We start from the raw sequence: 25,552 nt of genomic DNA, 5'->3' as shown, positions 1-25,552 counted from the left end.
CTTCAAAGGTCCCACCCACTTTATAGCAATAAATCAAATAAACCAGGAGACATGATCAAAGATCACAACATTAAATAGACAATATAATATTGAAAACTGTCAGTAACGTATCATAAAGTAATAATACATGACAAAAGCTAAGCCAAAAAACTAATCTTAGGTTTACTTTACCTAACGAACAAAACTAAATTTCCATTTTTCACTTTCTTTCCATCCTCAATATTCATGACTTTATAAATGTAATTATAATAAAATAATGAAGATGTTTAACTAAAAAAAGTGCAGCAGACATCCAATGAACTTAGCTAACAGTTGTAATGTGAATTTATACAAAAAAAAATATACTCTCAGCAGAACTCCCATTACCCACCATCCAATTTACTTACAATTAGTTAAATTAAAAATACAATGTCTGTCAAAAGTTTAAGAACACCATGAAAAAAACACAAAACTTGGGTTTTCTCTGTACATCTATTTAAAAATTTTACAAAAAATCAAAAAGAACCATCTTACAGTTGGTAATCAATGTGCCCTCTGTTGACTCTTCCACTCACACTATCTGGCACTGAGTCAATCACCCTTCAGCATTCGTTGACAGTGATGTCTTGTTACTATGCAGCAATATTCTGTTTCAAATTTTCCTTTGATTTGGGCTTCCTCTTGGCCAACTTGACTCCCATAATTCCATAGATTTTCTATGGTATTGAGGTCTGGCGAGCATGGTGGCTACGGTAACAGTTCAATATTCATTGTCTTTGAACCAGTCTGTTGTAAAGTAACTCCAGTGACAGAAAGCGTTGTCTTGCTAGAAAGACAATTCTTTCCCATTAGCCTCGTCGCTCAAGGAATCATTAATTCCTCCAATATTTGCACATATCTCTGGCTACTGACTGATCTATCAATAATGTACAGTTCTCCAGGGTCTTCAGAGATTAAGCACCCCAAAATCGACATTGCTTCACCTCTAACTTGAATGGCAGAAACTTTTGTGTTCCGAGAACACCTAACCTTCACTTGCCATCTTGGATAAGTTCAAATCTGCCTTCATTTGAAAAAACACATCTTTGCCAGGTTTCTTTCATGCAATTACGCCTCTCATAACACCACCTCATTCACCTTTTCTTGGCTTGTTCATTAAGCAGAAGTTTACACAAACATACATAAGACATCAACCCAGTACCTCTAAGACGATGGCCTAGGATTTCGCACTAATGTTAAATCCAAATTATCCTTAACTTTCAATAAATGATCAGGTAAAACTAGCTCTATGATCTTGTTTACTTGTTTACAAATTTACGGTCAGTTCTTATTGAGGTTAGTTTAGGCCTACTCTCAAAGGAAGCATCAAGTACCAGTTGTTTTAAATTATTTAACATCTGTTCCATATAGGTTTTCAAAATTCTAACTCCAAGTTTTTTTACAATCTGTCTATAGCTTAAGTCACTCTTCTACATCCCTACAATCTGCCACTGTACATCAGTATTTACTGACTTTCAGGCCAGTTTTAAATCTTTAAGCAAAGAAATTAACCTAAAACATGCTTATAGTAAGATTGACAGTAGGCAATGAAAAGTGGTGAGAAACAGCTGTTTAGCCAGTGCTACAAACTCCCTGGATCCTGATTAAACTGGTGTGCAGTCTGAGACACTAATATGGCACTAATTACAAACTTAGAACAGCATTTTTTGTACAAAAAAAGCTCAAAAAGGGCATGTTCAGGGCCGCGACCAATATCTCGTGTGTAAATAAAAAAATTTAAAAAACTGCTCTAAGGTGCCTTTACTGTAATCTTATACTGACACCAAAATTAATTAGTCTGGGTGTATCTGTTCTAGAGAAATCATTTTTTTTTTAAATAAATTTTGGCTTCCTTTCACACCCTTTTTAAAACAAATTACAATAAAAATCAGTTCATAAAAGACAAGAGGTCTTATTTGTGTTAAAATAGTACTCATTTTAAGGGTTATTTGGCTAATTTCTAGCATTGAATGGTTTAGCAAAAGTACAAGTACAGGAAGCAATAATGTGTAATTTAGGGACGTCCTTAAACTTTTGACAGACACTGTACAGGTATTCATTTAGTGCAATAATAGTAAAATAGCCAATAATAACTGTAAAGTAAAAAGAACAAAGAACAATGCTGGTAAGAAAAATGAAATCTAATGAAAATAATTACCTACTTAATTTACACTCTGGTGCAAAAAGGAAAATTTTATGTGTAATTACATTTAGCTAATAAACTATTCCTAAAATTCCCTAAACCTCTCAGAAATTAACAATCCTATAGGAAGAGTTCAGCAATTAAGCAAGCTATGAAAATAATTTTAAAAAATCTTTTACATGGATGAAATACTGCAATGAAGTGTTTGCAACAATACAAAGTGGATTTGGACAATTTGATACAAACTGGTTTCTTAACAATCTGACAATTTCTACACCAGCAAGTACCATTCTGAAAAATAAAATGTGAAGTAAGGATAGAATGACACTGGCTTAAGATAAGTTTAGGCTTTACGAAATGGCAAAACAGATTAAGTTAATTAAAAAAAAAAAAACAAATAAGATGGGCAGTAAATATTAGCCAACTTACACCCATCCAATAATAGTGATATTCAATGGCAATAAAATAAAAACTGATATTGCTTTTCAAAGCAATCAAAAGTCCCACTGCATATAAAAATATCTACATTCAATTAATAAACAATTAGATATTTTGTGTTCAGAAACACAGAAAAATTAAATTTACTTTAGTACATTAAAATTGCTGTAACAGTTTTTAAAATCAATACTTAAGATTAAAAAGTATTTTAAAATGGTACTTACATTTTCAAATATATTAGTCTGATGCGCCATCTTCTGTTTAAACCTTTTCAATTTAGCTGAAATACGCTTATCACCTTTATACAATTCTTCTTCAGTCTTCCACTCACAATGCAAATAAGAAAAGTTTCTATACTTAACATAATACTCTTCCACTTCAACATATTTACCATCAGGTTTATTTGTATTAACGGGTCCTTGTTTGTTTACAGGTGAAGAACTATTTTCAGATTTAACAATGTCTGTATTATTTTCATTAACATCATTACTTGGTGGTGGTGGCAGCGGTGGTGGTAATGGTGGTAATAGTAATGGTGGAGGTGGTGGTGGTGGTGGTGATGGTGGTGGTGATGGCGGTGGTGATGGTGGTGGCGGTGGTGGTGATGGTGGTGGTAGTAGCACTGCTGGTTCTTCCTGCTGATTATTAGAATTAGACTCTACAACAGGTTCATTTGATGACTGCGTAATTACAGGTTGAGGAACTTCAGGTTTAATACATTCACTCTGATCTATTTTAACAGAACTATTGATTTCTGGAGCAATTTCAACATGTAGGTTTATCTTTTCAATTTCCCCATCAATTTTCCCTTCATTACTGTTTTCTTTTTCTTCAGGTTCCCCAATTTTTTCTTCTTTAATTACATCTTGTATATCACTGGATTTAGTCTCTTCAGCCGGTTTATCAGCAACATCTAGTTTTACTTCTCGTCTTCCTTTACGAGCTGCTAGAATGTACTGCACAACCATGGAGTCTTCATCTGTAGTATTCTGCACAGAGGAAAACTGTTATTGTATTGGTCTCAAGCTCAATTATTTTAAGAGTACTCATCTAAATATAATATTACTTAATATTCCTTATGTTTAAATTCTGAAATTTGCAGTCAACAAATCTTCACTGAACATAAGTTCACTTATAAGATTAAACCTGCAGAGCATTCATCTGAACAAAGAAACTAACACAATGACATAAACATGGAATGTACTCTGCAATTTAGTTAATAATCTTTAAAATGTATTTTTTTAAACTTCACAATTAGTTTAATACAGAATATTTTTTTGTAACAAAATGTTGTATAATTGAAAGTTCATGGTTAAATGTAACTTTCAAAAAATAAAATTCTGTACTAAACTCATAATAAAATTACTTGAATTAAAACCAAATGTTAATAAAGAGAGAAGATAATACCTACTAAATTATAACTCACAGAACCCAATATAAAAATAAATAAGCCTGACATGAAAAAACAAAATAACAGTATGATAAATCAATAGTAAAGCACCTTAGTTATACAGATAACTCACTAGAAAATGAAATAGTCTGCCTGGAGGCTATTTCATAATTGTTGCCCAATAGTAAACTTTTAGCAACTGAGGTTCTTACTGTATGGAACAAAGTCTTCTACAATACAAGCATATCAGTTTCAAGAGGGAATACAATTTATGGGGGTTTGGTGGGTAGTACACATTTTTACTTTTTTGTTGTTTTATATACATACAGCTTTGTTCAACATAATCTTTTTTTTATAAATTCTGGAAGATTGTTTTACAAAAAAATCAGATTAATACAATTTTTGTTAAATTCTATTTGGATTTTGTTAATGTATAATATATTAACTTATTAGAAACAAAAAATATTTAGAAAATAATTTTTTTTTAATTCTTCTCTGAGAATACACAAAACTAGAAAATTTTTTTTAGTATTGGAATTGTATAACAGTAACATATAAAAACTTTTAGTTTACTTATAAAACTACGCAATCACAACTTTGTTATAGTTTTATGAAAATTGTTTTTATGTGAACTTTTTAGGCCCTAATCCATAACTACAAATTTCATTTTTCATGAAAAAAATTTTGTTAAGTATAATACTCTATGTTTTCAATGCAAATTTTCATTTCATATTGAAATATGAAATTCATATTGAAATAATTATAATCTAATTTGTTTAGTTTTTTCTTTACATTTGAGAACTTTTAAAATTAAAAAATTAAATTAAACTAAAAAATGGAACGTAATATTATAGCATGCTAAAAATGCTTATAATTTTGTAATATCAATAACGCAAATTTTTACTTTAGTTTTTTTATTTTATTTTTCAGAATGAAATTGTAGACTTCCAATTCTGAAACCCGCTCATGCAAAAGAAAACTAGATAAAATTAAAGCTGATGAAGAATTATATTATATTATTCCAGCATGTATTTCAGATTGCTGGAATTCCGAAGACAAGCTCTTATTTTCACATTTTTCTTCAGACTCGCTGAAAGAAGAGGGTAATGAACAGATACATACAAGCAGCAATACTTGCCAGATCTAGATAGAAAGCTATCAGGCTTCCTTGATGTCATTCCCCCTGATTTACCCCTTAAATACAAAGACTTGCAGCCAGTTCGAGTAAATAGGCCTACTTCCCCTATATCCTGGTCGAGTTCCAGCTCTTTACCACCTCAACCCAACATTGTCAAGCCTCAACATTCACGATGGAATGAAAACAAATGTCAATGCCTGATTCAGTTTACAAGTAATCCTGGCCCAAAAACAGAATTGCCTGATGTGACATGTTCCCATTTTCTGTCTATTCTTGATAGAGGCCTTTTTACAGACCATAATAGAATAACAGTGTGGAAAAGTATAACTAGCTACAGTAGAAGAAATAAGAATATTTTTTTAAATTTGATACATGGTATTACAAAGATATGTACTTATAATCGTCATTCTGAATTTAAAGACTATTTTTCTGAAGAAAATAGCTTACTGTTTTGTAGCTTACATTTCTTCTCTTATGGAAGTACTTTGTTGAACATAACCCAACAGAATGGTGCTTGTTCACAGACTCCTTTAAAGTTAGTTTAAAAGCTGTGCTTCTGCATAATGGCAATAAATTCCCATCAGTACCTGTGGCCCATTCTGCTAGTATGAAAGAAACATATGAAAACTTTAAATTTATGTTGGAAAAGCTTCAATATGCAGTGTATGAATGAAATATTTGTGGTGATTTGAAGGTAATTGTACTTATTCTTGGTCTGCAGCTTGGTTACACAGAGTACTGTTGTTTTTTGTGTGAATGGGATAGTAGGGACAGAAAAAATCACTTCATTAGAAAAGGATTGCCTAAACGCGAATAGCTCATTCGTGAACAGAAAATGTGAAACATGACCCATTGTGTAAACCGAAAGATGTGTATCTACCTCTGTTACATATCCAACTAAGTTTAATGAAGAATTTCATTAAGGCCATGGACAATAACTCCTGGTTTCATGTACGTAAACAGAAGTATCCTAAAATTAGTGATCCAAAAATTAAATGTTTGAAGAAAAACTAAAAATTAACGTTTGAAAAACGACTGAATCCACTTGAGAAAGCAGCTTGGCAAGCATTCAAAAATGTTACCTCAGTTTTTTGGGAAATCGAAAGGCGGAAAATTACCATAATATTATCAACGATCTTATAGCATCTTATAAAAATTTAGGTTGTAATGTCCTTAAAAGTACACTTCCTGCACTCGCACCTAGATTTTTTCCTGGAAAATCTTGGTGCAGTGAGCGATGAGCATGAAGAACACTTTCATCAGTTGATTTCAGCTATGAAAAAGAGGTATAAAGGCAAACGGAATCCTAATATACTGGCCAATTAATGTTGGACCATCAAGAGGGATGCTCCACAGGCAAAATATAGCAGAAAATTGTCATTTCTTACTTTCTAAGTGAGTCAAGTGATTGAATATTGTGCAGTTAAGAATGCAAAAATTATTAAAATGTTTGAAATTATAAACGCCTGTCTACTGGAAACTTTGCATGATAAGGAAAAACCAATATAATATTTGACTTCAGGAGAAAAAATACTATCAGAATCATTTATTTTCTTCCTGGGACAAAAAAATAGTCATTTTTTGTTCCCCAGTATAGCTATTAGAATATAATAAATTACTTTACCATTTGTATGATAAAATACAGGCTACTTGTGACACACTTTATTATAATATTTATCAACTGTTCTAATCTTCATGAAATTTAATCTATAATCATAGTTACATACTGTAATAAAGGCTATCTTCTAATAACAAATGGTTATTAGAAAAATTACCATTTTTACCTTGTAATACTTCTGTAATTTTTATTACAAATCAGAAGACTATTACTCAAAAAAGAAAAAATGTATTGTAAATATATAGAACATTTTTTTGGTGAATTCTAATTTTAATAATAACCTAAAAAGATTAATGAACATTGCTGACAGAACATTAACCCATAGATTTTAAAATTAATATTCTCTTTGCATCAAACCAAGGATTTGATCCATTAACTCTTCGATCATTTCGTTACACCACATCAATCAATTATGCATGGAAATAAGAAATTATGGTCAAATAATGGTCAAACATACCACATAGTAGTGACGAAGTCAGTCAGATAAAATAATTCTTAAAATAAAAATCTGATGCATAGAATTTAAAAAAATCTGATTAATCTGAATTTAATTCTTGAAATAAAAATCTGATGCACATGATTAATTGTGCTTTTACTAGTTGAACAAATGCATATCATGTACAACTATCAGTTATAAACATCTAGTAATTAATAGGAAACCTGTGCTTATACTAGTTGAACTAACAAATACATACCATGAACAACCATGTCAGTTATAAAGATCTAGTATTAACTACTAGGAAACTGTTACGAAAAAGAGTTGTGTCGTTATCTTCCATAAATAGCAGTGTCCCACATTCACTTTTACCAGTTTCTGGTAGATGAAACTTTTAAATTCTAATGACTCTGTTCTATGCCAATATTTTACAACCACTCTCAATAAACAAACAAGGTTTCTATGATTACTGCTCCATTATCTTTTAATAATAATAATACAGTCTGTTCTCCAGTGGGCTTGCTATAGATGAAACCAAATCACATTCTTGCCCTTGTTTTATTTCTGGCAAGAAAATTCACTACTTCAGAGATCTCAGAACTGTATTGAACCTATTTATTTGGTAAATACAGTTTGTGAATGTCTTTGCAGCAGCAAAGCAATCAACATTTTATATGCTCACTGAATTTACTTCACATCATTGTTGATCAGAGTTCAGATTTGAAATACATCATTGTTGATCAGAGTTCAGATTTGAAATACTCTGTGAAACAGTTTTCATAAAGAAAACAGTTTATTAAAACAAAGAAACATGAAACTAGCTGAAATCATCAACAGATTTGTATAATCTCATGAGAAACTAAAAAGATCAAGGACTTTAATACAGAACATAAAAATGTGCACAATACCATACAAAGCAGACACCATCTTTGGCAGAGTGTGATTAATAACGATTTGGTGTAGTGCTGAACTCAAAACATCATGGGAACAAAGGGTTCATAATTTTATACTATGCTTATCTTCTCACACTTCTCTATGAAATTGTGTCTGACCATCTGAACTATCTAGGTTGTGATCATGTTGCAGGGCATGTTTTCCATACGAAAAAACCAAACCAATAAAACTTTCCATATTGTTCTACTATTTTATGGCTAGATAGGTGTCATGTGTTTATGTGGAATTAGACACAGAGTGGAATCACATTTTATCATGGTAAAAACAAATTCAACCAATATCAATCCTCAAGATCACATGCAATTATTTTTTTTTTGAATATATAATTTGTGTTAAATTCTTGTGTTAAGGCTTAATATCTGCTACTTCCTAGTGTAGAGGTACTGAAGAAATTGTGTTATATGATTATTCAGAACCCAAGGCACAGCAGTTTCAGTTGCAGAATTTTGTTAATCATAAAAATGTGCCACACCACTGCTCCAATCAAATTACTCTTCTCTTATTTGATTGTGAAAAAATGGATCATACTTAATTCCGTCTAACTTAGTGCTAGTAACTACCATCTGTTTCTGCACCAAAGAAGATTCTTTTTTAGCCTGACTTTGACAATGAAAACATTGAGAAGAGTGTATATATATGATACATAATTTTTACATCCACATTTAATGATGAGAATAAAATAAAACTAGTTTCCTGTTACAACAAATGCCTCTGTAACAGTAAAATTATATATTAAAAAAATAATTTAAGGTATAGATGATGAAATCCTTAATAACAATGTCATTAGCAGTTGTCATTATTTACTTATTTCTTTTACTGCACTTTTCCATGTTCCAACAGAACAGTATCACTACAGAATTATGATTACAGTAAATACAAAGAGTTTATATCATCTCATTTACATAATTTCTCCATCATTGCCAGGTAATAACAAACAACTTTTGTTTTACCAATGATTGTTACTATTAGCATTTGACTTTGTATACTTTTTATAATTTTATTATTTGCCATGATAAGTATAATTTATCAACTCTAAAAAAAGTTGATAAAATTTTAAATTGTTAGAGATGAAAAAAAACACTCATCACTGCCTCACTACTTGTCCGACAGTTTCATTTTTCATTATCTTTTAACTCATTTTCATTACTATCACTGCTTTTCTTGATGTTTAAACATACTTCAGAGCTTACGATTACAGTTAAAATTAAAATAGTCCAACAAGCAGTGCACTTTTACCAATTACCACTCAAAACTTTTAATGGTTTTCTTAGGTAACAGCTTTTACTGAAGTACAGCAGATAATTTCACAATCTAACTGAACTAAGCATTTCTTTTATAAAAGCATCTTACAGTACAGGCCCTCTGTTGATTCCAATACAATAAATTCAATTGGTACTGACCTTGAATTACTTTACAAGAGATGATATACAATTTCATGAAATTCCACTAATTACATAAAAAAGGTTACAGTAAAGATAACTTTCGATATAATTCTATAATAATAAAAAAACCTCAATTAAATAATTATATAATTAATTGGATAAAATAGTTAATTATATAATTAATTAGTTAATTGAACTAAATAATTATATAGTACTCACAATATAAACAAAGTTAGGTTTCACAGCTCCATCAGCAACTTCACCATCAGGTGATTTCTTTGGTGCATCAAGTTTAGGCGAGCCAGATTTACCCGACTCATCATCAGATATTGCTAACATAATATCATCAACATACTTCTTGCGCTGTGTGTTTCGTGCAGATCTCCGTTTCTGAAAATTCAAACAAGAACATAATGACCAAACACTAAGTCCTAAAAAACATGAAGGCAAAATAAAAAAAAACAAAAAGAGTGAAACTTGCCAACATAAATTTCATTAAAGCTAACAAGACTTAACTCATTTTAACTTTTGTTTTACAGAATTCTCAAAATAATAAACATAACTGATGAAAGGTCTGAGTAAATTAACTGTAATAACATGAAATGATGTTTGAAATGAAAAGATGAAAGAGGTAACTATACTATGATCAGAAGATAATATTATGGCCAAAATAAATATAAATCTACGCAGGTTGGTGAAGATAACACCACGTACCTCTAGCACTGTTATGCTATTTAAGCGAAGGAACTTAATTTTATAAGTTATATGATGCCTACAAAGATTTCAATGGAAATTTTATGAGCTTTACTTAATGAATATGTAAATGATTAAAGCAGAATATCAGTGCTTAAGAGATGCTTAATAAATCCTTTCATGGAACATTACAGCTTAATTAAATTTTTTCATTTTTCTAAACAATAAAATAAGCAGATTTTATGTAGTAAACTAATAACAATTGGTACTTAAATTAGGTAAAAAATTGTAGTTGAACCTACATTGCTATCATCAGCATCTGGCGAAGCAGCCACATTTTCACGACCATCTTCTCCTTCAGACTCCTTACCCAATGCAATTTTACTTTTCTTTCGTTTTAATACCACCATCCTGTAAAAAATTACTAAGTTAAGTAATAAGAGTAATGAATATTAATCAATTAATAGTAAAAATTGAAATACTGCACATTAATGACTTCATTAGAAAAAAACCATACATAAATCAGCAATCATTAAATTCAATTTTTTCTTTGTCACATTATTTTAGAAAATGAAAATGACTTTATACTTTATCTCATTAAAAATAAATTCCCTTTCTAACAACATTACTCAATGCTCTCAAATAATGATCTAATTTAATTAGAACTTGGAACATGAAATGTATAAAGATTTTTATTTCAGTTAATTATATTAATGATATAAGTAATAAGAGTAAGCTACTTTCATTTCACATCACGTAATAACCAATATGTAATTTTTACTTTTAAATATTATTAAAAAAAATTCATTTTTAATAACAAATAAAATCAAGCTGAACCAAATTTAAACTTAAAGAGAAATTTTTAACAGGTAAAAAACATTTTCAACGGTGCATCTTGGGCAGGCTTAAAGCAATAATATTACTAACAATCTGATGTTCTACAGCACTTGAAATATCTCTGGGAGTAGCATCACAGAACCAAAGGTGAGGCAAAAGCATTAAAATGACCAAAGCCACATTTATAAATTATTTCTTTTAGATTTAAATGCTAATACTGGCTACAATTTCACTTCATGTTAAAATTTATCAAAAGTAGGCAAACAGTTACAGGAATTAACTGGTTGCAATGACCACATCAATTGATATCACTTAAGTACACAGGTAAATTAGCAAATCCATCACCAAATACAGAACTGAACAGCACACAATTTGAGAAATGCCTTTTAATGCTTAGGTGAGTTGTAAATCAAATCAATATTTTACAACATTTTTAATATTTTTTTTACATAATATTAGTAAAGCAATAATATTTTGAAAGACATCAAAATCTACTTAATAATTGGTATATTCTACGTGATGAATATACTCTGTAATCAATTTATAAGAGCAGTAAAACTATTCATTACAAAATAACGCAGGCAGGACATCTGAAATGGTTTTGGGTATGGATATTCCAGATGAAAAAAAATTTATTCAGTTTAAAATTAAAGTACCAATAAATAGAGCAAATTGCTCATGAAATCTTTCTTAAAAACAAAATAGTCAACAGCCATCATTTTTTCAGATTATGTTATGTATCAGTAGTTTTTAATTAATGGTAGGCATAATTAGTCTCAAATCTCTTCCTAAATGAGTATAATAGACTGATCGTTTTGTAACGCTTTTTTTTTAACTAAGAACCTATATTTTTGATTTACCAAAAATGCAAATGGTATTCTGAAATTAAGGCCAATGACATAGGCACTACACACATATCCTGTGGTATTTTTTTTAAAAACCGGTTATTAAATTTAGCTAAGCCACTTACAAAAAGCTAACTTTAAATACGTAGTGAGATTTATATCTAACCATCCAGAACTACCAGAAAACTTTTTACAATTTATTATTATTTATTTATATTTCTTCACCTTCATATTTTCTTGTTCAGAAGTGATACTCTTCATTTAGCATTACACAGTTGCTATTCATTGTTATTTGACTAAGTTGTTGACCACTCCAAGGCTTTGTAGAGAATTTCAGCACTTTTTCTTTACCATACAGCTACTATACACACAAGTCAATGTACCAAAATTGAAACTGCCTGCAGCAAAAGTAAACAAAAATTTGCATTTTTCCTCTCACAATGACTTCCAGCATTTTGTTGTTATATTCCCATCATGACTTTTTTCTTTTAGAGAACGTTATAGCTTTTATCAATAAAATGCCAAATACATGTTACATAGCATTTATAGATCATAGAGCTTTTTATTCCATAAACCACCAACTACTATACAGAATATTTAACTCCCAAAATGTTCCTCCTAAATAATTTGTTTTTTGATGCTGAAAACGAATATGAACTCAGGATATTTCTATCACCTACAATTTTTTAAAAATGTTTAAATTTTAATGAAAGGATTTTTTTCATTTTTCAACATATAGTTAGCATTTTAAGCTCCTATATTATATTTTTTTAGCTCATTTTTTTATGTTTAACTTTGTTAAAATAATTTGTAACCTATAAATAAACAACACTAGACAAAGAATTAAATCATATCATAGTCGCATACTATGACATACAAACATGTACCTATGGTTTGGTTCACAACCAAAGGATCATGTAACAATTGTTACTTTTGTTTAACATATGGGTCTGGAATTTCTAAAAAATCTAAACAACTGTAAAATATCCTTCATTGCAATCTACAATCAGGCCTGTACCTCACAGTGAAATTATTCCAGTTCCTGAGCCATCTGTGAATGAATGTTTCGAAAGTAGTGATGATGAATTGCGCAGTACTGAAGAAGAGAACAATGATTTTGATTTTGAATATCTTCCAATATGCCACTACTTATACCACAAGGTGAATTAAATGACATGGTTACAGATTTAAATTTATAAAAAAATCAAGCTGAATTGTTAAGATCAAGACTGCAAGATAGGAATTTACTTCAAAAAAATTCAAAAATGTTGGGCTTTCAAAGCCGACAAAAATAACTTTCTCAGTACTTTATTGATGAAAATAATTTGGTTTATTGCACAAATACTGGTGAGCTTATATTCCACTTAGGACAAGTTCATAAACTTGAGGACTGGCGCCTTTTCGTAGATTCGTCCTAGTTTAAAAGTGGTTCTAATATACAACAGTAACAAATATCCTTTGATACCTATCGCTTATGGTATTAATTTGAAAGAGACATGCAATGTGATGTAAGACGTTCTTGAAAAAATAAATTATAAAAATCATAGCTGGAAATTATGTGGTGATCTGAAAGTTATAGCTGTTTTGTTAGGCATGCGGTTAGGCTGTACTAAGTACACGTGTTTTGTTTGCGAATGGGGCAGCCGAGCTAGGGATAAACATTGTTACCAAAAAGTGAAAGAAACAAAACTTAACTCCAAATGAGAAAAATATTATTCATGTACCTTAGTTGAACCCCCAAAAAAAAATATTTTTACCCCCTCACCACATCAAGCTATGACTAATAAACAATTTTGTAAAAACTATGAAGGACACTCCCAGATTTTTATACATCAGGCAGAAATTTCCAGATGTAAGTGAAGGAAAAATTAAAGAAGGAATATTTGTTCGCCCTCAAATAAGAGAGGTGGTCAAAGATGATGTGCTTAATTCAATGTTAAATAATGTAGAAAGTGCAGCTTGGACTTTATTTAAAGACGTTTGCAAAAGTTTTTTCGCCAAACAAAAAGCTGACAATTACCATGATATTGTTAATCAATTTCTTACTTCATACAGAGCTATGGAATGTAATATGTCTTTGAAAATACATTTCCTCCACTCACATCTGTATTTTTCATGGACAACCTAAGAGACATAAGTGACAAACACAGTGCGTGTTTCCACCAAGACATTTCGGTGATGGAAAGCCGTTATAAAGGGAAATTGAATACTAAAATGCCAGCTGATTACTGTTGGACATTAATTCAGGATGTGCCTGATGCTATTTATAAAAGAAAAGCATCAGCGAAATCATTTTAACACAGGTATGGCCATGCAAAATTATAAATTTTACAGATTTTAATTATATTTTCCCTTAATTTTTTTTAAGTGTAATTTACTTAAAACTAAGGGTGATAGAAAATTTGTATTTAGAAATCTGCAATGTACGCAAAAAAGCAATTCAAGAAATTGTATCACACTTAGAGGAACATTAAGAATTTTTTTTCTATCAGTATAATTAATGATAAAAATACTACTCTTACTAAGGAGTAAAGAAATAATTAAAACTGCAAGGAAAATAGCTAAATTGAACAAATGAAGATTGAACTAGACTGAACAAACAAACAAAAGAAAATTAGCAGCTGCTTGGAAAAAATACTGGTCTCTTAATTCATTATGAATAAGTAACAGGTGAGAACAGTATACAGAGTAAATTATTATTCTTTTATGTAACACCTTGTCTTAACATATGGTTCACAAACTTGACATTGCTAAGTCCATAAAAATTATAAATTACCCTACATCAGTGGATGCTTGATGTGAAAGTGAAACAACAATGGCATTCTTGACATGAAAAGGAAAGAAGAGTTAAATGTGAAAAGGCAACAAAATGGAGTGGTAGGTGTAAAGTAATCAAGAAGTGGAAGTGGAAATGGATTGGCCACCTGGCAAAGTTGAAACATAGGAGGTGGACAAAACAAGCATTAAGTTACATTTTGGAAACTTTTTCTATAGGGAAAGAGGTAAATAGAAGAAACAGTGTGTAGATGATTTGAAAGAAACTGCAGGAATAAACTGGTATACGTGAATAATGGTCAGGGAAGCAATAACTATTACGGGAAAGACCTAGCCCAGTAATGGGCTTGGTTTCAAATGTGCAAGTTAAACAAATGGAAAAATAATTTAACAGGTAGTTCAAATACAACTTTTTATTTTTAAGTATAAAAAAAGGTTTACATAATTTTGTTTATTTATAAATATGTATTTAAAATGCAAGATTTAAAATAGAATTCAAATAAAAGGCATATCTATTTAGGGATTTAAATATATTATTTATAAACACAGAGCTATTTACATTTTAAAAAATTTTTATTATACTCTTTACACAGTACTTTAGTGATGGCTGTAATAGATGAGATAAAAACAAGATACAGTAATTTAAACACTTAAACCAACAAAATTTCTTCATTCAATACAATACCAGCTGATATGAGAATACAGACAACAAAAATACCCACTCTGGTTTTTGAAATTTTCTGTTTACTGACACAGGCTGATGAATAATTACATGTTACAATAAAATTCCTGCAACTCTTCTTATCAGAGGCAGCCTTCACTGTGGATTGATTTCCACCATCATCTTAGTCACACCTTTCCCTTCATCAGTTCTTCCATGATAATTATTTTGTCAAATCATTGTTAGATCTGTGATGTCATATTGAACCACTTCATGTGGATAGGGGGGGGGGGGGGTATTGCTTCCAAATGAGTCTAGGGATTTCACAGAAAACTACTATTCCATTTCAGGGACAACAAAAAAAAATCACACAAGATTGAGAACCCTCCTTTTGGGCAAAACTGAGCTATTATTCGCATAACGATATGGATACAATATCTTATCTAAAATAAAAACAACAAAACCATGTCTTATATCTTCAATAAACAAAACTTGTAATGGAATAGAATAATAACAGTTATCATTCCTCTACTAAAATACCTTATTTATTTTAATACTGAGGTGATTTAAAAGAAATAACTGAATTTTCTTTTCCTATATTAATTTTGCAAAACTGTAACTACAACAAAATAATAGAATCTAAAATATCTTATCTATCTTAACCTTCTTTAATACTCACTTGCCGCTGCTGCCGCCACCCTTGCGAGATTTACATCTTCGTTCTTTTTTAACCTTTTTTGGGGAAACTTTAACAGCTGTAACACCTTCACCACCTCCTTCAACAGATTGTTGTTCTACAGCAACAGTAGCAGTAGCACCTTCTTCAGCAGGTGTAGCTACAGCTGGTTTTGAAGTCACATCACCACCTTCTTCATTACCTTCCACATGTTCTCCTTCAGTTGTTTCTCCTGTCGCCGTTTCAATTCCTGTATCTGTTGATACTGCACTGCTCCCACCTTCAACTTCTTCTCCTTCAGGCAATTTCTTTTTCTTTGGGCTTTTTCTGAAAATACCATCAATTTCTTACATATAAATTCAACTGATTAAAAAAAACCTAATTTTACTTAAAGATATTTTAATTATTAAATATGCATCTTAAAAAGTAAGTAATAATAAGTAAATCTTATCTTAGCTTAATGCATATTTTCTTATTAAGACATTAAAAACTGTAATTATTTCCATAATATGCATTCCATAATTATATACCTGATATACAGTAGTAGATAATTACAATTAACAATAGAATAAAAATATAATTATGAAGGAAAGAGGAATTTTCTCTATTTGTTAAGAAAAAATACAATTTCATGCAAGCAAAGAATAAGTACACACCTGTTTCATTAAAAGGAATGATATTCTTCATTAACATGCAAACAAAATTCTCTGTAGTTTTAATAAAATTCTTCTTTCCCACAAAAATTCTTTTCCATCCCATTGTTACTCAAAATTATACATATACAAGAAAACAATTTTCTATCTTTTCTGAGAACCAATAATTTACTTTTTAGGCCACTCACATAGAAAAGAGCAATCACAAAAATTCATAACAATAATAAAATGACAAGATAAGACGACTCTTTGTTACATATATTAGTCATACGTACTTGTACAATAATTTTTAATATATTACTAAATAAAGTTACACATTTTGCATTTGCATTACATTCCGAAATCAAAATTTTTCAGGTTTTCTTATATAAATTGATTTTGTCATAATAAGACAAAATAAGTCAGTGTATTAGAATATATAATTTTTTTTCTATCAAATGGCTCTAAAATGGCTTCTTTCAAGAAACAGAGCATAATTTTTTTCTATTAACTTCTTTACATTTTATTCTGTAACATTATCGCAAACTAGCAGATATTCTCTCTAATTTAGATGATACTACATTTATTTAGAGCTGACCGTAATCAACCTTTTGTGATATGAATTCAGATTAAAAATATGATTTTAGAATCACATACTTTGATTAAGAATGGTTATTTGAGCTATGCTAGAAGCCACCACACCACAATTTTATATTTAAGGTACACTGTTTAAATACATGGATGAATGTGCTATCAATCACAAAAAATCCACTTATCTTAAAACCACTAATGGTGATATAAATCAGTTATACTGATAATGTCCAGCATATTACGGTTTCCATGTCCATAATTTTCAGAGCCATATATTAATAAAAATGATTCGGGTCTTTTCTGTATTCCCCCACAATGATTTTTTTACGTTATGTATTACACATTAGTGATGTTTCAGGTTTAAATTAGTTAAACTTATTATTTCCAGAGAAATTATAAATATAATCTAACCAAACAACCTACGCTTGCTATTCAAGATTACAGCGAGCATAGGTTAAGTTTGGTTTATTATATTTATAATCGTAAGGATAATGCTTATATTGGACCTCTCTCAAGTGGTCTTTGTTAATAACTTATTACATCTAATGTTTAATGTCAAAAAGTAGACAATGTCTACTTTAATATTTAAAAAATAACAATTATTTTTAACAATGAGTTTAAATGGTTATTCTTAAAAAAATTATGAGGGGTGAAACAGAAAAGACTCAATTATTCTTATTAAGTAATATTTATGGGAAAATATAAGTCATTTTTACTTACTCTAAATATTCCAGCCATTATATTCAACTGTATATTAAAATAATTTTAATAATTAAATTTATTAATTTAATTAAAATTAAATAATTTTAACTATTCATAACTAGGTCACACTGAAATGAGGCAAATGATCTAATAAATGTATTAGATAACACCATGTATTATGCACTTTACTAATAGCATTACATTTTTTTTTAAATAATGAATGTAACTAACATTTACTGAAAATTTTGTAAATTTTACAAAACAGTTTACAGTTTTGTAAACTGTTTGCCTTCTACTTGTATAACACACTCTTACTACTTGGTTACTTGTATACATACAAAGTATTAGATTATACTTCTCTACTTATTTAGATAAAACTGTAATAATACATATGCCAACAAAATATTACTACTACACATACTATACTATTTGTGTGGTCCATCATAAGTAAAAAATCTTTCAAATTGCGTATATCACATTAAAAGCATTAATACACATTATACACATTTTTATTTTAGCAGACATATAAGATATTAATATTATGATGAGTTAATAAAGAAATCAATACTCTTATATAAGAATTTTAAATACTTTTATAAAACAATAAAAATGAATACACATAATTTCATTATTGATGAGTTCATCAGAATCCAACAACACAAAATTTATTTTAAATTATTTATCGATATCTAAATATTTATTGATACATAGGCACATCACAGAATAACAAAACTGTTTGTATTGAACAGCTTAACCATTGCTAAGCAAACCTCCTCCTCTCTTTACATCCCATCTGTATACTACCCACCCATTGCCTACAACTCAAAACTTGTGTCCTATATCCATCATAGTGTCTAAAATATTTTATAAATTTTCCATTTTACCTCTTAGGTTTAACTTCATTGGGGTCGGCAGGTGTTTTGGGTTGCCTCTTTCTCCTCGGTTCCTTCGGCATCTTCGGTGTTCTAGGAGTTTTCGGTGCTTTAGGTTCTTTGGGTGGTTTAGGCTCTTTGGGTGGCTTAGGCTCCTTTGGTGCTTTAGGTTCCCTAGGTTTTCTGGGTTTCCTACAATAAAAAAATGAATATGTTAATAATGTTGACAAACAGATGAAATTCATTTGATACCTAAAATATTGTAATTAATTTTTAATGAACAAATAAACTCACGTCTCGTACACATGAATTTCTAAACAACACAGTAAACCTTACAAGACTAACTCAAAAGAGGCATTTTCAGTTCTGAAAACTTTCACAAAATTGTACTTTTTATACCTTATTAGTAGGAATTACCTTATTTGTAAGTGAGCTTTACTGTCTTTTGAAAATGTTTTAAATCTTGTCATATTTGTTTATAAAATTGGCAAATTTTATTTGTTTATAAATTTTTTTGTACTACTGTCAAACATGCAGCACGATATACAAGCTGAATAACATTAATCCCCAAACACAAATAGAATTGTAATAATATTTTGCGAGGGCAAAGGACTTAGCCATCAAGGTAGGATTTACAACCCAAAAACTTGATAATCTTTTATATATATACTAGCGGGCCCGACAGACGTTGTCCTGATGTGGCATTGTTCTGTAATAAATGCACAACACATAAATATAAGTAACTTATTTAAGTTAAAATTAGCAGGAATGTGAACGAAATTTCATTAATATGACTAATAGTATGACAATTATCTTTTTTGTGATTGTTGTATTATTGCAATGGGTTTATTGATTAATTATGTGTGGTATGGTTAATATTTATTTTCACTAAATGTTGAGATATCTAATGAAAATCGAAGTCATAAAATTAATAATTAGTGTAATTAATAAATTTTGGTACTTACGTATTAACGCCACCGCAGCTACAGCTTTATTTAAAGACAAAGTAGTCAATCGGATTTTGGTGGAAAATGGGCTGATATAGAGTTTAACATAGATTCAAAAGTTTCTTTATTAATTTTAATAATGGTTATTTATATTTATTTATTTTATAAATATAATTTAACCAAACTTAACCTACGCTCGCTAACCTTAACTAATTAACAGGAGTGTTTTGATTATTTAAATAATAATTGCAATAATTACTGAATTTATTACATAAATACTCAAAAAATTACTGTATTAATTAGTCAAGGTTAGCGAGCGTAGGTTAAGTTTGGTTAAATTATATTTATATAATTAAACCATTTATTAAAATTAATAAAGAAACTGTTCATTTTCCACCGAAATCCGATTGACTACTTAGTTTTTAAATAAAGCTGTAGCTGCGGTGGCGTTAATACGTAAGTGCCTAAACTTTCATCCACGTTACTTCTAATTTTCACTTAAGATCATTTTAAAAAAGTACCTCCTGCATTTTTTTTAATTTAATAATTTTGAAGTTTCATAACCATGTGATAGCTTAATTAATCAATTAATAAAAAATTAAAGCACTGTAAAAAAAGCAACGTTGTTAAAATTTAATCGAAATTTTTATCATTTTTCTCATTCTTTATTTTTAACATCTATTTACCAAATTTTAGATAATTGTAAATTAAAAACAATTTTAGAAAATTTTTTATAAAATTAATCAGCTACAAAAATTATAACTTCAATTTTTTAAATATACTTTAAACTATAATTATTATACATAAATTATATTTTAATTTTATAAATCTTATAATTTATTTTACAAACTGACATTTTTATTTTCAAAGAGCCGTTCAATACTTCATAAGTTGCATAGAATCAAATAAGAACTGACCATTTAAATTTGAAGGTTAAATTGATTGTTATTGAATGCAGGTGTATACATCATTAAAATTCAAGAAAAATCATGTAAAATACTCACGTCAATACTGCATCTTACAAATTTGCACAATGTATATTTTTTAATTACACTTTAAAACGTTATTTAAATAAATAATATTCTCAATAAGCGCGCAATTCTAGAGACTCGGCAACGCTTCGCTATTGCTAGATTTGAGTATACATACAAATTAAATGAACACAATTGAAAGTTTCATAAAACCTTAAAAACAATGAACATTAGGAACGTCACAAAATTTAACCTATCAGTTTATAAAAGTCAAAAGGTAAATAAATCCAAATGGCAAAAAAACAGCACTACCTATCGGATTTAATTCAAACTACTCTCTAAACACAGTAAACTGTTAAAAATATGAATTTCAATGTAATAACAACATTAAGCTACGATGCAAGTAACCGATATACGAAAAATAAGAAAATAAAAAAATTCCTAGAATCCGATCGCACCACCAACTACCGGTTCTGACTGATATGCCAAAAATTTTTAAAAAATTCTAAAACGCGATCGCAGCGCTGCCTACCGGATTTAATTGTGAACCTTAAACATCGCAACCACCTTAACCTCAACAACAACACATAAATAAATTAATTAATTAAAAAAACATTTTCTATCAGATCAAATTGTGAATCTAAATCATTCTCGAATCACATACAAAATTTCATCAAAATCAGTCCAGCCGTTTAGGAGAAGTTCAGTGACATACACACGCACAGAAGATATATATATATATATATATAAAGATATATAAATTGATTTTACATATAATGATCTATTATATACATGAAACAATTTTCAATATTCTTCAAGTAATGTAAACTACCCCAATTGACCATATATAATAATATGTAGAATTATTCAAACTGTAATACACATTGTTATAATTACTTTTGCTTATGAAATTGTCATTTACAAGACTACAAATATTAAAAATAAGAAAAGAACATAAAGAGTTTAAATATAAATTTCAACTACAAAAATTGAATAAAATAAAATCTTTAAAAAAATCAAGGTAATATTATCTTTTTTTTTTAAAAAAAGAAGGAAAGTTGCCAATAATATTAGTCATATATCAATTTTAATTGTCTGGTTTAATCCATCGAAGGCATCAAAATATTTCTAATAATGGCAAGACCATAAGAAGTATTATAAAATCTGCATAACTTAATAATGAAAACTTTGTATGGATCTAACATCTATCTGGATATATTCTTTAAAAAAAATAGCATAGTTTAATGGCAAGAGGCAATTGTAACTACCTAATATTACTGTTAATGATGGGATTTTATATAAACACGATTATTTTTTAATTTTACTTAACCAACTGCGTTATACATTTTTAATGAAAAATTTTGTTGTTAATTATTTTGTCTTCCATACTTTAAAATTTTATTTTTTATTTTTAACTGATTTATTTATTCACTGGTTAATAGTAAAAGTAAAATTGCTGCACACTTTTGTAAATAGTACTGTACATTACAATTATTAAAAATTTAACTGAATTGTTTACAGTAATTTTAATTTAAAAATAAACATCCTACTGCTATAAATGTTAAGTCAATATTTGTTGTACTTAATACCGATCAAAAGTATTTTAATCAAAATTTGTATGCTAAAATTTTAAACCGAAAGGACTTTTCTTTCGGCATTTAATTTAATCAGGCAATCTGTTTTTGATCAGTAATCTAACATTTTATTTTTTTTACATTTTTCACAGATGAAGTATACTATTTTTCATAAGAAATTTAAATATTTTACATTTTTAGTCTTTCATGATGAATAAGAATGCTGAAGAAAATTACGTAAAGAGCTAGGCATAAATTTATTAAGAAAATTTAATAATTCATTTATTTTTATTTTTCTGGGCGAAAAACACTTTAACATTATCATCAACATCCAGACACAATATAATTCTTGTAATAAACAAAGACATATCACAGTATATGTCTCAATTAAAATAATAAAATTACAAACTGTTTTACGGCAAATGGTATGAATAGCTAATAATTCATGTCACTGTGTGTGCTAAATCAAGGGCATATTCTATTCTACTGTATTTTATACTGATTAAGTCACACAATAAACTACACAATTTATTTAGTGATTAAAAAATAACTGAAAGCTTCCCACTAGTGAAATTAAGAAATCTGAATCTTTCTTAATTTATTTTTATTTATCAAAATCAAGAAATCCATTCTGTAGAAATCTCCTATTTAATACTTGCAAACATTATCAGTTTTTTTAAATTTAATACTTTGAAATTGTTCAGAAACATTTTTTCATAACATCATTGCTTTTCATAGAGAACTAATGGTGAAAGCTTTTCAGCTTTTTTTTTTTTTTGAACACATGATCCAACCCACCATCTTAATTTGTGCCCCCTGATAGCCTATAATCTTAGTTACGATAACTATGATGTTAGCTCAACATACAAAAAGTTGTAGTGATTTTTGTTTATGTGGAATTGCTTTTGAAAAGCAAAATCAGTTTTAACTTCAAGAAACATGATTTCTTAGCAACTGAAATCTTAGGTGTACATAATGTCTTCAAATATTTTAGTGAAACATAGATTTTTATAACATTCTCGTTCAGGATGGACTTTACAAAAAGAAATTTAAGAGATAAAAGTAATTAAATCCTGTAATATTTGCTCAAGCTTTTGAGAGGAACTTTAATTTTGAACAGAGGGCTTCAATTCCACACTGAAGTAAACAGTTTTTTGTTCTTACAGAATAGAGTTCAGAAAGATTTTAAGAGAAAAAATTATTAGCAAATTAGATTTGCAACAATTTTCTGGTCAAACCTTTTTTAGAATTTTGACTCAAGGTTTTCTTCCGGGTAATGGATAACTGCTATCCAAAAGAACAAGAGATTTTGCAACAATTTTCTGGTCAAACCTTTTTTAGAATTTTGACTCAAGGTTTTCTTCCGGGTAATGGATAACTGCTATCCAAAAGAACAAGAGATTTTAACTGCAGAATACGAGCCACTCACACCCACAAAAAAAATGTTATGATTTGCTTAGTCTATACATAATGCAAACACCACGATTAATAATAAACAATATACCATTTATATGGTATATTGTTTATTATACCATAAGATATATATATATATATATATATATACATACATAATATATATGACAAATATACGGTTACGCAAAGAATCTTAACTAATTTTCACCTGATAACTTGTTTATTGATAAAAATGTAGAGCAATACGAGTTAAATGATATATAACCTAATATGTACATTAATGTACAAGTTAAGTAAACAAATACAACCCTACTAAATTAAGTTCTGGAACTACAAAAAGCTTACAAATAACAGTGCAAACATGAACACAATTGAGAACAAACATGAATGCATCTTCTCTAAGACAGAATGTCATTACAGAAAAGCAATCGCACACAAAAGCAAACATGGCTTAAAAATCACACACATTATATTAAAAAAGCATGGTTTTTTAAATATTCACAGATAAGTCTGGTAGAAATTTTTAAGTTCAACAGTTGATACTTCTGCTCATGCCCAAATTTACTCACATTCACTTGGACTGCTCATGTCTTAAACAATATTCTTTCATTAATACACGGGTAAGTCAATTATTATTCGCAATGTAGTTATATTTTTGTTTATGTTGGTAGTACTGTCATATTGCGTAGATGATGCATGCGTGGTTTAATTGTTGTTTTGTCTGTGCAGGTTGGATCGCTGCCCTGCCGTTAACCATGGCTGCTCCGGTTTCTGTTTGCACCAAAGAAGAGCAACGTTCAGTGATCCATTTTTTGTGGTCGGAAGGTGTATCAGGGGCTGAAATTCACTGAAGACTTTCAATACAGTACAGGAATAGTGTGTTGCCGCAATGGAGTGTCTACGAATGGATTGAAAAATTAAAAAATGGTCGCACAAGTGTTACACACGATGAAGGAGCCGGACGACCGTTTACTGCCACAAATGAGGATAACATTGAGCGTGCATGTGACATGGTTTTCTTAGACAGACGACTAACTATTGAAGAAGTGGCACATAGTCTGCAAATTAGTCACGGTTCTGCCCACAAAATCATCCACAACAGACTTGAGTTTCATTAAGTCTGTACAAGATGGGTCCCAAAACAAGTCACACAGTTGCATAAACAAACGCGCTTGGACATCTGCCAAACACATTTAAATCGCTATGGTAACGAACAGGACATCTTCTTAGACAGAATCATCACCGGTGACGAAACAACATGGATCTATCATTACGAGTCGGAAAGTAAACGGCAGAGTATGGAATGAAAACATCCAAACTGCCCTGCAAAAAAAAGTTCAAGACCCAACCATCTACAGAAAAACTGATGCTTACGGTTTTTTGGGACTCACAAGGCCCAGTACTGGAACATTATGATAAAAGGGGCACGACAATAAACAGTGCGCATTATAGTGACATGCTTACTGCCAAGCTGAATCCTGCAATTCAAAACAAACGCCGAGGACTGCTGTTGAAAGGTGTTGTGTTGTTGCACGACAATGCCCCTCCACATACTGCTGCCACACTGCTGAAACGCTCCAGAAACACAACTTTGAAGTACTGGCTCATCCTCCATATAGTCCTGATCTTGCCCCTTCTGACTACCACTTGCTTGGTCCACTCCAAGAGACATCAATTTACCTCGGGCGAAACAATGAAAGAAGCAGTCCATTCCTGGCTCGCAGCTCAACCGAAAACCTTCTTTTATGAGGGCATCAGGAAGCTTGTGCAATAACAAACCAAGTGCGTTGAAATGCAAGGGGACTATGGTGAAAAATTATGTATATGTAAGTTATCTATTTGTATT

The 25,552-nt window shown here is 29.7% G+C and overlaps 1 protein-coding gene across 6 annotated transcripts in view; it reads right to left on the bottom strand.

Annotated features, from left to right (window-relative positions):
- kis (chromodomain helicase DNA binding protein kismet) overlaps window positions 1-25,552 on the bottom strand; it is a 235,158-nt gene that overhangs the window by 170,678 nt on the left and 38,928 nt on the right. For 5 of the 6 annotated variants that reach the window (XM_075358465.1, XM_075358467.1, XM_075358469.1 and 2 more), the window contains 5 exons: window positions 18,814-18,993; window positions 16,008-16,331; window positions 10,513-10,621; window positions 9,737-9,907; window positions 2,824-3,603 (listed from right to left, as the gene is read on the bottom strand). In XM_075358465.1, the coding sequence (XP_075214580.1) occupies window positions 2,824-3,603; window positions 9,737-9,907; window positions 10,513-10,621; window positions 16,008-16,331; window positions 18,814-18,993 (1,564 nt within the window). The remainder of the gene's footprint in view (window positions 1-2,823; window positions 3,604-9,736; window positions 9,908-10,512; window positions 10,622-16,007; window positions 16,332-18,813; window positions 18,994-25,552) is intronic. The other variant, XM_075358466.1, reaches the window with a different exon arrangement.

The sequence above is a fragment of the Lycorma delicatula genome, chromosome 2 (assembly GCF_047948215.1).
Source record: "Lycorma delicatula isolate Av1 chromosome 2, ASM4794821v1, whole genome shotgun sequence".
Taxonomy (NCBI): Eukaryota; Metazoa; Arthropoda; class Insecta; order Hemiptera; family Fulgoridae; genus Lycorma; species Lycorma delicatula.
Note: the sequence above shows the minus strand (reverse complement) of the source record. Positions and strands in the feature narration are given on the sequence as shown.